Genomic DNA, 15,464 nt, shown 5'->3' on the forward strand with positions numbered 1-15,464 from the left:
AGCTTCAATCTGATTTATTTTGTCAGCATTAGTATTCTCTGAATCTCAGTGTTGGACCCTGGATAAACATGGATTGAGCTGCCTCCTAAGTTGAAAAGCTTGGCCTTCTTCAGTAGAATTTTAAATAAACAGGATTTTGAAATGTTGACCAAGTTCACTGACAAACACAGCTCAACAGTGGGTGGTATTTATCTGTTTTTCTAGACCATACAAACTTTAAAGCATATAAAATTTTACAAGACTTTTCCAGTAATTAGAATCAACTAACACTAGCTACAATTGCAAAATAAATTTGTTATGTGTTCACAGTAAAAGTCGAATCACGGGCTAAGGAAGAACATGCTGTAATTTAGATAGCTTGAAAAATAATACTGGACATTGCATACTGTTACCAGACAAAAAGAGAGAGAGGTCTGGTGTTCGCCACATTATACTTTTTTTTTCCCCTTAGGGGTTTTAGACATGCACAATAATATTGGTGCTAATACTTTAACATCTTAGAGAATAAATAAAATAAAGCACAAATCAACGAAGACTTGCACTCTCTTCATTCAGATAACAGCCTGTTGCTCGCCCTGCTCAAACAAGTGTAGCAGAGCTACCACACCACTGTCATGCAGAATAAATGAACCATACCATGGGCTGGGCAGCATGCAGATGTTACAGTCTACTCAGAAATATATTTCTTGTTCCTCCCCCAGTGGCAGCAAATAGATGTCCAAGCTGCTCTTATTGTCTTGCCTATGCAAAAATCTTTATCTACTCACCTGTCCATCTCCCTCCCTTGTCTTGGATGAGCTGATGTATAAAGTCTTTTTCCCTCCTTCTTTTTATTAGTAGTTTCCAAGTTGCTGAGTGAACTTTCTCTGTTACGTCAGCACTGGTATCAAATAATTGGTAGAAAATGAATAAGCTGGCAAGGAAGGCTGGCACAAAAGAGCTGACACAAAACACAGGGCTTGAGAAGAGTTATGATTATATGTTGTCAACACAGAGAAGACGTAAGCACTTAAAATAGGGTAATCGAAATTTGGACAGCTTCACTGACTCCTACATAGCACCTGGTCTAGGAGAAATACTTCAGCAAAGATAAAAAAAAAAAAAAATTAAGATCTTGTTTGAAACATGGGACAACTGGTAAGACAAGCATAAGGGGATTATTTAGTTTGAATAGTTAATATATCTCTTCTGGTTTTGCATAACTGCTCTCATTTCTAAAGTACAAGATTATAGAAACTAGATGTAGGTAGGTAAATACCCCCACCTGACTAAATTCTACACCTAGGGAACTCAAAACGACATACAGGGATCCAAAGTGAGCTTTGCATTTCATTACACTGTAAGAGACTGAGAGTACATATCAGTACAAATTCCCCGCCAATATTATATTGCTTCCATATTTCATCCTCTCTTGCTAAATTTAATTTTTAAAGACTTACATAATCCTTCTAGTTCCTTTCAGATACAACCCTCTGTTCAACTACATGAAACATGCTATTATAAGGAACTTTTACTGGCTGTTCAGCCAAATATCTCAGTGCCTTACATCAAGTAATTCTTATCCACCTTCACTGCTTACAGTCTGCAAACATCTGCAGCCTATTGCTTTCTGCTTTGGTTATCGTTACTTGCCAAGTTCCCTAGCCTTTACTTTTTCAGTCCTAGCTCAGAAATTTCCTGACTGTCCCGGTGTCTCTGTCTAAGCAGTCTCTAGATGTTTCTAATTCAGTGCTGCAGAAACTGAACACAATATTCTAGAAATCTCTTTGGTCAGAAAGATGAAGTACTTTCCAACTGTAAAATATTATTATTTATTCCCAGGATTACAAACATACAGTCAACCTACTGAATTTCTTTCACATTGTTTTGTAAGCATGACCATGCAGAATAAATCATGCTGTGGCACTGACATCTCCCAGACTGAATGGGAGAAAAGGATGGACGCTTTCCATGCAGCTGCTCTTGTAAGAGCAGCTACTGAAATACTGTCCCACTTCTACCCTCATTTTTCTCTTTCGGCCATATTGTGCTTTCTTGATACGACTGAAATTCTGCAAAGATGTCAGGGCCAATCTTGATACTGTTTTAAAGTTAATTGCTCTGATTTCTATAATTGTCTGCACTGCATTTCAATCTGTTATTTGTGAAAATTTTATTCCATTCCATTAGCAGAAGGAATTGGACAGCAAGCTCATCATTTGAAAAAGCCCAGAATAATTCTTTTACCAGCCGCTCGTTTGGCAATGGATCTGTACAGTTGTACTTGCATTGTTATTATTTGTATTACCAAAGTACTTTTCACAGCACGCCTTCAGCATGCTCAGAGACTTCATAAAGAAAGTTGCAAACAGAACAAAAAGAACCTCTGACACAAGAGCCTGTAGTGTATGGAAGGCGAGGGCCGAAGAGGGTAGTTCCGGGGTACACTGCCAGTAGGCTGGAAAGCAGTTCCAGCACACAGCCAGTCCTGAATTAGGATGCCATGCATGCCACAGAATGTTAGAATCTTGCCTCAGGTTTAGTGCATTAACGCAGAGAAGTTACTTACTGAGCTTTGATTTCCCTCAACTTCCCTTTTTCTTTTGCTCTCAAGATGTTGTTATTCAGTGAACAACAACAGACAGCCTTGAAAGTACTGATCTTGAAACCCTGAAAAGGCTTTTTGAGCAGAGGCAAATTATCCAGCAGATTTGAATGTCTTACATTGCATACTAAGGTTTCAACATGTCCTGACTCACATTTCACTTTATAAGTTTTAGAATGGCAGGTTTTGCTTTCCTACTATATGGAACAACCCAAACAAAGCTGAGCTTAGGTTATGTTGACTATATTCAAAGCGTGCAGAATTACATGCGTTCTCATCTCATCCATGAAAACATTCACATATATTCTTAAATTACAAGTTTCCGAGAAATGGAAAGGAGACAGAACTTGCTAACTACATGGCTGTGAACCAAAAATGATCACTCAAGTATGGCATGTTGGCTGGACATAAGCATTTGGTGTGGATTTCTCTGTAAGTGAAGACTTACATTCAAGTGTAAAGATACCTCTGGATAACAAACAGTCAAGGGAAAAGTAGAAGCAGTGCTAGAAGGAGCTATATGAGCATAGCTACTTAACATAACTAATACATTAGTAATTAATATAACTTAATATAATTAATAACTACTTAATATTGAAATAGAATAGCTAAATGGCTCTTACAGGGCACAATTCCATCAATAACAGCAATGAAAATACAAAAGGCAGGCACCACTGGTAAGAAAATTCATTCAGCCTAAGGATGGATATCAAAGCATTCACTACTAGAGAAAAAGAGAATTAAAAATGAAAAAGGTTTCCACAACTGCTAGAAACATATGGGACTGCACCCATGCTGCACACCTACTGATTTGGGAAATCAACAGTATATTCATAGATGCAATTTCCTTGGTAAGTCAGGAAGCGTGCTAATTATAAAAGCTGTGAAGTTACATCAACACTAAAGGTGTAATATTTTTTCGAGTTGCGTAACAGTTAAACTGTAAGACCTGTGACATAGGTAAGCAAAGAAACAGTCACTTACAGGGATGTGGGCTGGGAATACAGTACTTTTCCCCCTTAAACATGCTAAGAGTGGTTTAACCTCCGGGTGAGAAAATAATGGGATCAATAACGACCTTGTTCTGAGAATGCTAATGAGCTTCCCAAATGGCAGCAAATCACTATGGGTGGAAGGAAACCCTCTTGCCATATGTCATGTGTGACAGTCCCCAGAGCATTTGCCTTCATTTGGTTATAAAAAGGGAGCTGTAATTCTTTCCTCTATTACTTCCATATGTCAGCTGGTGAAGCTACAACACATTACTTAAAGTAACATTTCAGTGGAAGCACATATATATCTGAAAATTACCACCAAATATCAGGAACTTCCTTTGTTTTCCTCTCTTAATTTTACTATTTACATTACAAAAAAAAACTTTAGAAAGTATTGAGTAGAAACAACATCTGGGAACAGTCCAGCATGTGGAAGAAGCCCCACTGAGCAAATCAGACTGGTAAGATGATCAGGATCAAATAAATGAGAAGTTATAACAAGAAGTACCTGGCTTCCTCTCCAGCAGAGGCGCTTTCTCCTGTGTCCTTCATTATAAATAATTCCCTTCCAAAAAAGAAATTGATTTTGCCTCAAGTCACCTTCTGAAAACCATATTCTCTCAGAGATAGCCTAACAAAACCCACATGCATTCAAGTATAACAACAACTGTAGAATATCTCAAAACTTCATTGGCCAGATTCTGGGATTATTTAATTTATTTGTAAATGAGCATTTGGGCAAGTTGTTAAAGATGCAATTTGTGAGCCAGGTCAAGAGAAAAATTCTGCTCAACCACACATTTCCATTAATTCCTTCCTTTATTTCTCTGTAGGTGCTCATACTTTTGTTAGGAAAACAATGGCCCACGAGGTAACATTGATTTTACATGGTGCATTACAGATATTTTTAAATGGATACAGATCCCTTGACCAGATATAAACGGCTGTTAAGAAAATGTGTCCTTAAGGCAAAGCTCTAGCTTTGCTGCTGAAGTAAAGTAATACACTGGGCACCAAGGAACTTTCTGGTAAAGGTAAGGCAACTAGAAGGAAACAGCGCGTATCATGCTTAACTAGAAGATGTTATTAGTAGGATGGGCCAGGGAATGTGCAACCAGTAGTCAAACTGGGGTAGAATAGCTTGAAGCACATCATTCTCACCAGCCCTTAAGATCACACAGGATTTACCATACTGATAAGCAGTTTCTGCAGCCCCTTTGACAATAAGAAAAGCTGTAACTGTTCTCTGCCTTCTCTAACTTCTCCCGGACACAGACAGATCATAGTTCACTTATGAGACTGAGTGAAAAAAAAAAACAGTTTCAAGATTTAGGTTTGCATGAATAGTGTTACAAACTTTTGAATTAAAAAATAAAAAAAGTTACTCCAGCATTGCAAAAATAAGAGGGGAAAAAGAAAACCTCTATATACAGCTTTATGATTAGTGACCTGCCTTGTCTTTTTGGGATATCTTTTGTCTTAATACTCCAGAGAACCCTGCATTGAGCAGTTAAGTTTCATCACTATCAGTAAATACAAATGAGGATGTATGGGGAAGCATCACTGTCCTGACCCAACCCTCCCCCATGGGGCACTTGCAAACTAAAAAATGCTATCCTTCTAACGTTCAAAACTTCAACAGGGTTCCTTTAGAATAGAAAATACTTAGCTTATTTATAAACCTTGGCCTAAAAGAAGTAGGACAACAGATACATAGAATATTATCTTCAGCAATGATACTTAAATGGCTTTGTGGAAGGCCTCGAATGCTGCAGCACAGCAGAAGTGTGAGTGGTACAACTTTGCTGACTCTCACAGGTTCAGTGAGACTAAGAACAACCACATTTGACTGCTTTTTTCTGCAAAATAATTTTTTCAGAAGAAACTCCAAAACACCATCATGAAAATAAGTGAACAAGACATGAATTCCAGGAAACACTGAACCAAGAAAAGACACCAAATTCATAGAAAGAATGAAATTTGGTTTCCTTATAACAGGTAAAGCGCTACAACTGAAAGCCTCCTCACACTTGACACACCAACATTAATGGATTCTGAGCTAGGAGGAGCATCTGGAGGTCAATCAGCACTTACTTTCTTTCACATTTTTAACCCAGAGCAATGTGCGTTAGCTACACAGCACCCTTTTCATAGCTGCTGTACCTGAGAAATTCTGTAGAATTAAACAGAACAGTTTAACCAAGTGGTGAGAATAGGTCAATGCAGTTACCCTACTGGGGAAAGAAATATGGCTTTGCAGCTCCAAGGGAGCATGCCAGCATTGCTGTTTGATATGCACATTCTATTTAGGGATTTCATTCTGAGGACACACGGTTACTAAGCAAGGTTTGTGGCTTCCCGCACTTAGTACTGCAGATAAGTACTGTACAGACAGTGCCAAGCCTATTCCATTGGGTTTGGCTGTTTCCAGCTTATGCAAGCGCAGGGTGGGAGAAACAAGCACACCTAGAACCCTCCATCACTACCCTGCTAATCTCAGAAGTGTCACTCTCAAACAGACCTAAGTATCGTCTTTCCTATCACTTCTGTGTAGCCTCTATATTCTGAGTAGGGATTTTTACCCAGCTTTGTTTCAAAAGAAAGTGTGCTCCTTTTAAAGTAAGAGCTGGAATGCTGAGCTGCACCTCTATCAGCTTTAGTAAATCAAAATTCACACAAGTTGCTACTTCAACCAAATTGCTCTTATACATTAAATGTTAAGATGACTGACCAGTAAAATGTTCTACAAGCTGGTAGCAGCTCATAAAAGATAAAAGAATATTAATAATTTTTTGAAGTTATATTTTCTTTATCTGAGATCTAATTCTCTATTTCTTCACAGTGCATAATTTTCCACACTGCTATATCTGAAATAATATGCTCAAGAAGTCAGACTTCCTACAGGATCAGCCAGTCACAGAAACACCACCATTTCTACTATTCCCTTTCTTCACTACTTTTAAGGATATACTTTTTATTTATTATTCCAACCAAGTCAGTGTAAGGTACCACAGGAGCTTCAGATCAAATGAAGACAGAACACATGCATACACATAGTAAATGTACTGAACAACAGCATGAAAGTAACAGGACTAATTGATTAGAAATATAAAATGATACAGCTAAACAAAAGTTCCTAGTAATTAATTCATGCTGTCATTTAAAAAAGATCTTTTCCGTCTCCCCATAGGAAAGATTTACAGCTCAATGCAACTGAATAGACAAGAACATCTCCAACAGCTCTGATGACATACCTATCATTTCTTTACTGATAACCTTCTGTGCGATCCTATAGATAAAGAAACAATTAACTTGGAGAATTAGGCTTTCTATTGTGACAGAACTGTTCTGTGCCTTGGCAGTTCAGGCTTTCTGGCACATTCCAGCCGCTCTGCCACAATACACAATATATGGCAGTTTCTCTGAAGCAAATATTTAGGTCATTCCTATGCAGAGGAGTTGAAAAGATACGGCCTTGTATTTTTAAAACTAAAAAGCATACTAGTGGAATGCTCTCCCACTGGAATATCTGCTTTCTTTCTACATACGCTACACAGGAAAGAAAGATACTGCATGGGTTTTAAACAACAGTATCAAGTATCATGTATTTAAGTTATAGTGACTAGCGAAGACGAATTTGCAAAGTAATGAATAAACAATTACATATTAGAAGAGAAATCTCTGTTGTATTAAACAGGAGATGATCACCAAAATACTGAGGAAATACGATAATGAGGGCAAAACTGGATTTGGAACACAAAATGAGATTCATCTGACCAAGTGCAAATGTTTAACCTCAATCTTAGTCACCCTAGGAATATTTTGTGAGCAAAAGAAAAATATCAGCTTTTAAGGTGCAATTAACTTAATCAGTGTCTGCCTAAAGATATTTTTCTATGTTGTCTATTATGGGAAGACAGAGGGTTAGCTCTGCTACAGATGTATACTTTATAAAACTCAAAATCTGGGCAAAATGTCAGACTGCGAGTGATGGAAGCTAAAATGCTATGAATTTACTCTTTCTGGCTAAATCCACTGTGCTATCAGTACACCATTTGGCACAGATGATATGAAAGAATCTCACTAGGTGGACTGCTCTTGCAGTCCAAATGCACCAAGTCTAATGCCAAAAACGTTTAAGTTCAAGATTCTATTTCCCAAATGTGAGTCTCCTAATCGATGTATTGCCTAAGTGCTCACAAAATAGAAAAAAGAAAGAAAAGATTACATCTCTCTCAAGAATGTATATGGTTAATATGAAAGCTTTTCCTTGGCAATTATAAAAGAGTTATAGGAAAATACAAGAAGCATCTATCATACTATTTTCAAGTGTTAATATGATTCCATTTGTGCACTGTTTGTTTTATATATTACATGAACAAAAATGCTCATTCAGGCCAGACTCTTCCTAAATAATATCAACACCGTAGATCCAAACCTGAGCAGTGCAGGAATTAAAAAGGGTAAAAAAAATTAGGCTTACAGGAAAAGAGTGTAGAGATTACCAGACTTCAGCTTAAATTACCTCTTTTGAAAAGTAGAAAGGATCCCACAATGCAAAAATCACATAGCTAATGACTTAAAAGAATAATAAACAAAAAATCACAACGTTCTGATTTTTCATTCTGAAAGCATGATCAGCTCTCAAGGAAATACACACAGAGATGGACTGGGGAAATGAAGGAAATGGTTGACTAACTTTTGCACATTCCACTGTAATCCACCAGTACTGGACAGTAAGTAGAAAATAAAAAAGTCATATTTAATTTCCCTTCTAATATCAAATGACTTTCCCAATGCTTTATAGTCTGGAGAAAAAAAAAAAAAAGAAAAGGAAAGTAATGGTGACAAAAAAAAAAAAGATTATATTAAATTACTATACTGTGCTGGGACAATCTTGGTCTATTAAGATAAACTTTCTTTGCAGATATTTAGATAGATTGGCTGTCCGTTTCAGAGAATTATTTGGACTGCAAAGACTAAAAGGCATAAAGAAAAATTGTTGCACTGTCACAGCATAATGGTCTCTCCTGCTAGACAGATATTAAGAGAGAAAAATGGTTACTGAAAAATGAATGCTGAGATGACATTACTATGCTTATATTCAATGTGGGATGCAATTAGACTACAAAAATGTTCTATTCTCTTACTTTTATTTTATCAGAGAGTGATAAAATAAATAAAGATGAACATGGATGATTACCAGTGGCAGCTATTCAGTACAGCACCTGGGAGAACAGTTTTATTTATCCAGATTTTGTATAGTGACATTCAAATTGGTAACAATCAGGAAACCTAAAAATCTAAAGTACAGTTTCAAGGTTTCGTGGTTATTTATTTTTTTAAATAAAAATGCTGTATTGTTTAACAAAACAACCCATTTATTAGTTTTAAAGGACTTTTATACAAACTTTGTCCAAAGATTTTTAGAAGGGTTCTCTACGCTTGTATTTGTGGCACTACATATATTCCAGCTGAAGCACCACCACTCTGCCTAATTTTTAGAGATGCAGAAAGCTCTCATTTAGAGGTATTGCTTTTGACTTCACCGCTTTTGAGGTCAATATATACCACTGATCAAAAAACAGCACTTAACCTCATGACAGCAATTTTCAGATAGCCTCAACTCCAGTTCACAAAATTCAAAAAAGTGAGCAGTTTAACCTATGAAAAAAAGTGAGAAGAAATTCTTTTGAAAACCTGACCTTACTTGGAATCAGAATCTCCCTCCTTGGAGATCTTCCAAACCAGATGGATACGGTCCTGGGCAGCCTGCACTGGATGGCCTTGCTTGAGCAGGGGTTGGGCCAGATGGACCCAGAGGGGTCAGTGCTGTAACTCTGATGCTGTAACTCAGCGCTGTAACTCACTGATGAGTTACAGTTTTGTATCACATCTGCAACAACTCTCCAGTTTCTAAATTTTGCCTTATCCAGGGAGCAGCACTAACCATACAGCTATTCTGGGGACTAGAAGCTTTCTGAAGTGATTAAGTGCATTAATTAATGGAGTGCATGAAGAAACATCCACAGCACATTAAGTTCAGTCTTAAAAGACACGACTGCATCCAGAAAATATTAGGTAGGAAACACATTAAACAAAAATGAAACACAAAACACATGATATCCAATCTTATACTACCAGTATTTATAATATAACCTTAGCAGAAATGAGTTAATCTTGAAATTACACAAACTCTTCATTTAGTAACTTCTTTTTACATCCAATTCTGTCACAGTCAATGCAACAGAAACCAGTAAAACACTGCTGTCTAATGGAGTGTCATTTATGCAAAATACACTATACAATAACAGATTCTCAACTACTGCAAATTGATTTTATTTCATTCCTTCCACATGTCAACGTGCCACAGAGGGTAATTCCTTTGATATTAATAGTAATGAAGATGCATTGTACCTGACAGCCCTAACAACATGTTTAATAGAATGTTTTAACTTTCTAGTAGATGAAGAACTTGAAGGGAACGCTTTTGCATTCCGATCTTTCAGAGCATAGTTCACTGTAACTTTTAAGTAGGGTAATTTCATTTATTTCCACTTTGATACTATTTCTATTTAATTTGACAGTTTTACTTAGGAAAGATAACATTCTGACATACTGCAAATTATTCCCTTGGAACAATACAGTTCATCCTTTTGTATTTGCTTTATTCTAATTTGTCTCAATAGCCACCTGTTTCTAGCAAGTAATTCTGGCAATTTTTCATTTTAGGATCAGTTAGAATTATTATCTTCAGGTGTCATTCACATAGACAAAATTTGAAACATAATATTTCAAATTGCTGCTGTACAACATAGTGGGAAATCTATTTGGGCTTTATTTGTGAATAGAAACTGCTCCTTCTGCACAACAACTGATTACCTTGTTCATGCAATTTCATTTTGCACACTGGAGATCCTCAAAGCGTGCAAAGCGTGCTTATCCATCTAACTCAAATGTTGGCACCAATTTCCATACAGAAATTCACCCTTACTCTATTCCAATCCATACTTTTTTTTTTTTTTTTTGCATAGGGAAAACACCTACTTATCTAAGGAACATATCTTATTTATAATTGCATACACAGAGGAAGTTTCAGTGTATAGTGCAATTTTAAAATACATTTAAGTAACTACAAATTCAAGTCTCTTGCTTAATAACACAGTTTAACACAGGGCTGCTGCAATTTGACAAATATACTACCACTGGGAAAAAAAATACACAAAACACAATAAAAAAATTGAGTTAATAATGTTAATAAGACTATCATCTTCATGGAGTGCTATCCAACCTTTTTCAGAACATCTTTCCATGCTGAAAGTTTTCACAGGAAATTTCCCCATGTTTCCAGCAGAAACTAGTCATCAGCATCTTAACTTATTTTTTAGCTTCTAGACTAAGTATTATTTCTGCAGTTATCTCTATCTGCTTTGTTACAAGACTTCACAAAAAGAAAGGGAGGCATACAGCAAGAAGTAATGTTATTCCTACTGACCTGAACCTACAACCTCACTTGAACAGCATGACAATGGAGAGTAAAAAAAAGGACATTCCTAAATGTCCAACTTGAAATGTTAAGATGAAAATTTAACATTTTTAACACTGACTCATTTAGTGACTGAACAAGCTTTTGAGACCTAAATTAATACAAACCTTGCTTGTAAGTAAGTGCCATAAAACCAAGAAAGGTGAAATGCTGCAACCAGCTTCTGACATTTGAAATGCATTTTAAACATTTAAGCTAATAATCCAATCCGTTCTTCAAAATTTATGTTGACATTTCTTTTTGCTCACCACATTTACTTCCCACTTGTAAGACCAGCAACACGTACATTACATGCTAATAGATCTCGGGTCCAGCTTTGAAGTCCTGTGCTGTTTCCAAGTACTTCTAAAGTACACATTTAGGCAGAAGGTATCATCAGACTAGAGTTAAATACTCTAATTATTTAATTAGAACTGTGAGTGCTTGGGGGCTCAGGGAGAAATGAAAACACTGCCTCTCTTACCACCTTTCCTTAACAGTTACTTAGCAACTAGTCATCTTTAATTTTCTTGTGAAAGACTATTTTCCATACGTAGTACAGAGAATGTAATTCAGAGGTGCCCGCCAGTGAGATTACAGAATTTAGTTCAGCAAGCATTTTTGCTATTTAAGAGAAAACAAGTGATATTAACCAGTGACTCTTATTTTCTTATGTTCCCTTTCTCACCTATAGAAGTGAAATTGCACTCACGCCCCTCCAGCCTGGAGGAGGAAGGAACTGTTACACCTTGAGTTAATGACTGCGGAGAGTCAGTCATATTGGCTTCTCTCTCAAGGCACAAAGAGTTTGCATAGCTATTCTTACTGATTCACATCCTTTTTGAGTTTCAACAATTAATAACTGTTCATTTTAAAAGTAATAATAAAAACATGATACTTTGCCTCAACAACTATTAGTTTCTGTACATACTTTACCTGTACATCATTGGCATTCATTCTTGTTCCTTCCTTCCCAACGAAGATGTCATCTATATCAACCAGAACATACCTATCCAAGGACAGTTTGAGCTTCTTTCCGGACAGAAAAGAGATGGCATCTATGAAAATCAGCTTGTGCAGCCAAAAATTCAAATTATTGCCGAAAAGGACTCGTTGTATCCCATCGTGGAGACCCAGGTCATGAATTACTGTGGCATGGAGAGCACTTTTAGCAGCAGGTGGCAAAAGGTTTTCTGGTGTCTTTACTTTTGCAAATATCACTGGCTGGTAAGCTGTATGATTAATCTGGAAAACTGCCCAGTCATTTCCAAGCAAAGGACCTTTCTCAAGCTTAGAAGATTTAGTCACATGGAGCAGCGGGGAATAAGGGTTAATGCAACAGTCCTTAATACCCAGATTGCTGTGGACATGAAAAGGAAAGCCTTTCAACTGAAAGCTCTGCAAGCTGTTCTCATTGCCTTTGTGAAATCCAATAACCCCTACACCATATTCTATGCAATACTTATCTAGAAGACCTCTGTTCCAGGAGTCCATATTCACATACTTTAGAATATTTTCATACACTATGAGAGCATATTTGCCCTTATTTTTGTCCATAAGCACTGGGAGGTCACCTTTTCCAGATGCAATTTCGATGTGATACTGAAATCTGCTAGATTCTAAAACGGTTATTATATCTTGGCCTAATGTTGAATATTGACTTTCCACAAATACCAGCACTACAAGATCTGTCCTCAGTGGATCAATAGGCTTCATGGTCTTCATCTCCATCAGCTTGTATGGAAACAGTGGAAGATCACCACATTCCACTTCTGAAGAGATTTCAGAAAGTTCATTTTCTTGTTTGTAGCCATTGTACAAGTAGTATGCAGAAATAACAATGCTCACCGTACAAAAAGTAGCCAGCAAAATAACTGTTCTTTGAAAATGTCTATGAAGTTTCATGATAAAACTCATGTTGTTTACTTGTCTTAGATTGCTCTCAACAGCAGCATTAAAAACACACGCAGATTCTCAACAACTTGTTCCAGTCCTCTTAAATATTTATGTCACCATTGCAGCATACACATTTATCTTCTACAAAGCTTTACAGAAGGTATAGTCTAGAAGAAAAGAAAATCAGAGATTTAATTAAGGCACCACATCTGTGAAGTACTGTCACATTTGAATTAATGGATAACACAAGTCACTGCTAAAGAAAGGTTTAGAAGAAAACAATTCAAAGAACTGTGATAGTTTCCTTCTGAAATTTTACATTAGTAGCATTATTTGTTCCTGCTCTCCATTATACCTGATTGTTCTATAAAATACAACCGTCACTCTGCATTTTATAGTATTGCAACATCAGAATATCTAAAGCACAAATAAAGGAGCAGCTTGAAGAACCTCCTCCTTGAAAAACTTCAATCTAACAAAAACAAAGCCTAACATTTCAAGAGCCAAAAGACCTAGCCAGAATTCCCTTCCAGAATTCCCACTGGTTACCAGACCCACTTGAAAATGTCTCTAAATCTCACAGAATCCCTGCCCCCAGAATATAATGTAAAACAGGGCATACTCAGAAGGCACTGAAATGCAAGGTTACGGCAGCAAAGAACTTACTGTTTCTCTTGTTTCTTTCTTTTTAACCCCAAACCAAAAGAATTACTGATAAACAACTGCTGATAACACAAACATTGAGGAAATGTCACAACCTTTCTATGTCAAGGCCTAGAAACTAGGGGAACATTATTCTACATGTATTCTAAGTGTATTCTATACTTCATTAATGCACTTCTGAATGAAGTTGGAGAGTCCATAACTCAAGAAGAAACTACATGGCATCCCATCTATCAGAAGAGCAAAACTGAACGCCAAGAGTAAGAATATATCAGCTCTCATTCATAACTCAGATTCTCTTTAAACCTGTGTATCACCAGATGAGCCCACTTTCTGGACACATTCTGCTCTTGTCAACTCCTATTCTACTTTTCATAGATAGCATCTCATCAGCACTCCCTGCTCTCAGTGGACTTGCACCTGGCCTTGAATCTCACCTGCAGTTGGACAAAGCCTCATATATAGCTTTTAGACAAGAGATTCTCCTTTTACTCAGGCACATAGCCAAGTTATTCAGTGTTAACCAAAAGTAATATAATTTGTGCCTGTAGAAACTGCAGGCATTTAGAATGGACAGATACTGAATGTAAATCTGAAAGTACCTTTAGAAGATCTCAAACATTTTAAGTATTGAGATATTTGATTTTTGTCATACCACCTTCAAGTGCATTGCCTTAGACAGCAGAAAAGATATATATAAACTGATAGGAAGGCAGATGATAAACTAGAAGCTTCATTTACTTGAATGAGTAAAACTAGATTTTTAAGGCATGTTTCCAGACAGTCAATTTTCTGTTACGGGCACAAAGGATTCTCAGTGAAAACAGCCCTCATTTTGCATCTCCAATGCAGCTGACTGGCTGCCAAGAAACTCATAATTTGAGTGGCCAAAATGAATGCTTACTGCATTCTGAGGAATAATTATACACATGGCTGCCTTTCTTCAAAAAACCACACACCCTGTCTTACTCAGCCTCACAAAGAGCTTCAGGTCTGCTTAACAAGTAGAGAGACACGAACCTCCAAAGCGGAACTCTTACTGACCAAAGTACCATTGCTTCCCTGAGTGGCAGTCAGCCACCATTCAACATACTGCTCGAGGCTTGCTTGCTTCTTCTTCCCCAAGCTGCTCTGACAGAGCCATGAAGAACTCCTATTTTTATGACAGGAACCATTCAAGTCAGATGAGCTAGAAGCTCCCAGCAGTGTGATTTTGATGTCTCACTCTTCACCAGCTTCAGCTCCTATCTTGCCACCTGAATGTGTTAATACTGAAGGAATTTTTCCTGGAGCAGGAAAAATTCAGAGTGACCCAAATTCATGGCAAGAAAGGGCTGACTGGGTGCAGCAGCTGTAGGTACACGTTTGAACAAGATATTATAGAAGGGCTGCAGCTCAAGGGCTGATAAAGAAAGCAGCAGAAGCACTTGAAATATTTGCAGCAAAGATGTCCTAAGGTGGTTCCATGGAGCAGAAAATCTGGAGCCAGCCTAGAGAGCTGTGTTTTTCTACAAGAAAGCCCATGCCATTTTATTCTTAGCTCCTAATTGCTGGTACCTCCTGAGGTACAGAGTGCAGCTGCAAGAAGGGGTGGGTAGAAACGCTGATAGATGCAAGGCTTCACACTGAGGAAATCTCTGAGACCCAGCAGGACCACAGCCAGACCTGGCATCCTCACCACTGAAAAGAGGAAGGAAGGAAGAGGAATGAAACAGAATAAGACAAGTTTTAAATGCATGTTCTCTTGAATCAGCTTGATTCTTATGTAAGGTCTTGCTTATTTAAAGACTGCTTTGCATGG

The 15,464-nt window shown here is 37.3% G+C and overlaps 1 protein-coding gene across 1 annotated transcript in view; it reads right to left on the reverse strand.

The window, feature by feature from the left end:
• The window catches only part of LOC122179932 (bifunctional heparan sulfate N-deacetylase/N-sulfotransferase 3), a 65,652-nt gene extending 52,612 nt beyond the window's left edge, over nucleotides 1-13,040 (reverse strand). Inside the window, exon 1 of the mRNA XM_042871190.1 lies at nucleotides 12,041-13,040. Within this exon, the coding sequence (XP_042727124.1) occupies nucleotides 12,041-13,021 (981 nt within the window). The 5' untranslated portion in view covers nucleotides 13,022-13,040. The remainder of the gene's footprint in view (nucleotides 1-12,040) is intronic.
• Between the last annotated feature and the right edge of the window lie 2,424 nt (nucleotides 13,041-15,464).

The sequence above is a fragment of the Lagopus leucura genome, unplaced genomic scaffold (assembly GCF_019238085.1).
Source record: "Lagopus leucura isolate 7727_CA_CO unplaced genomic scaffold, USGS_WTPT01 Super-Scaffold_100004, whole genome shotgun sequence".
Classification (NCBI taxonomy): Eukaryota; Metazoa; Chordata; class Aves; order Galliformes; family Phasianidae; genus Lagopus; species Lagopus leucura.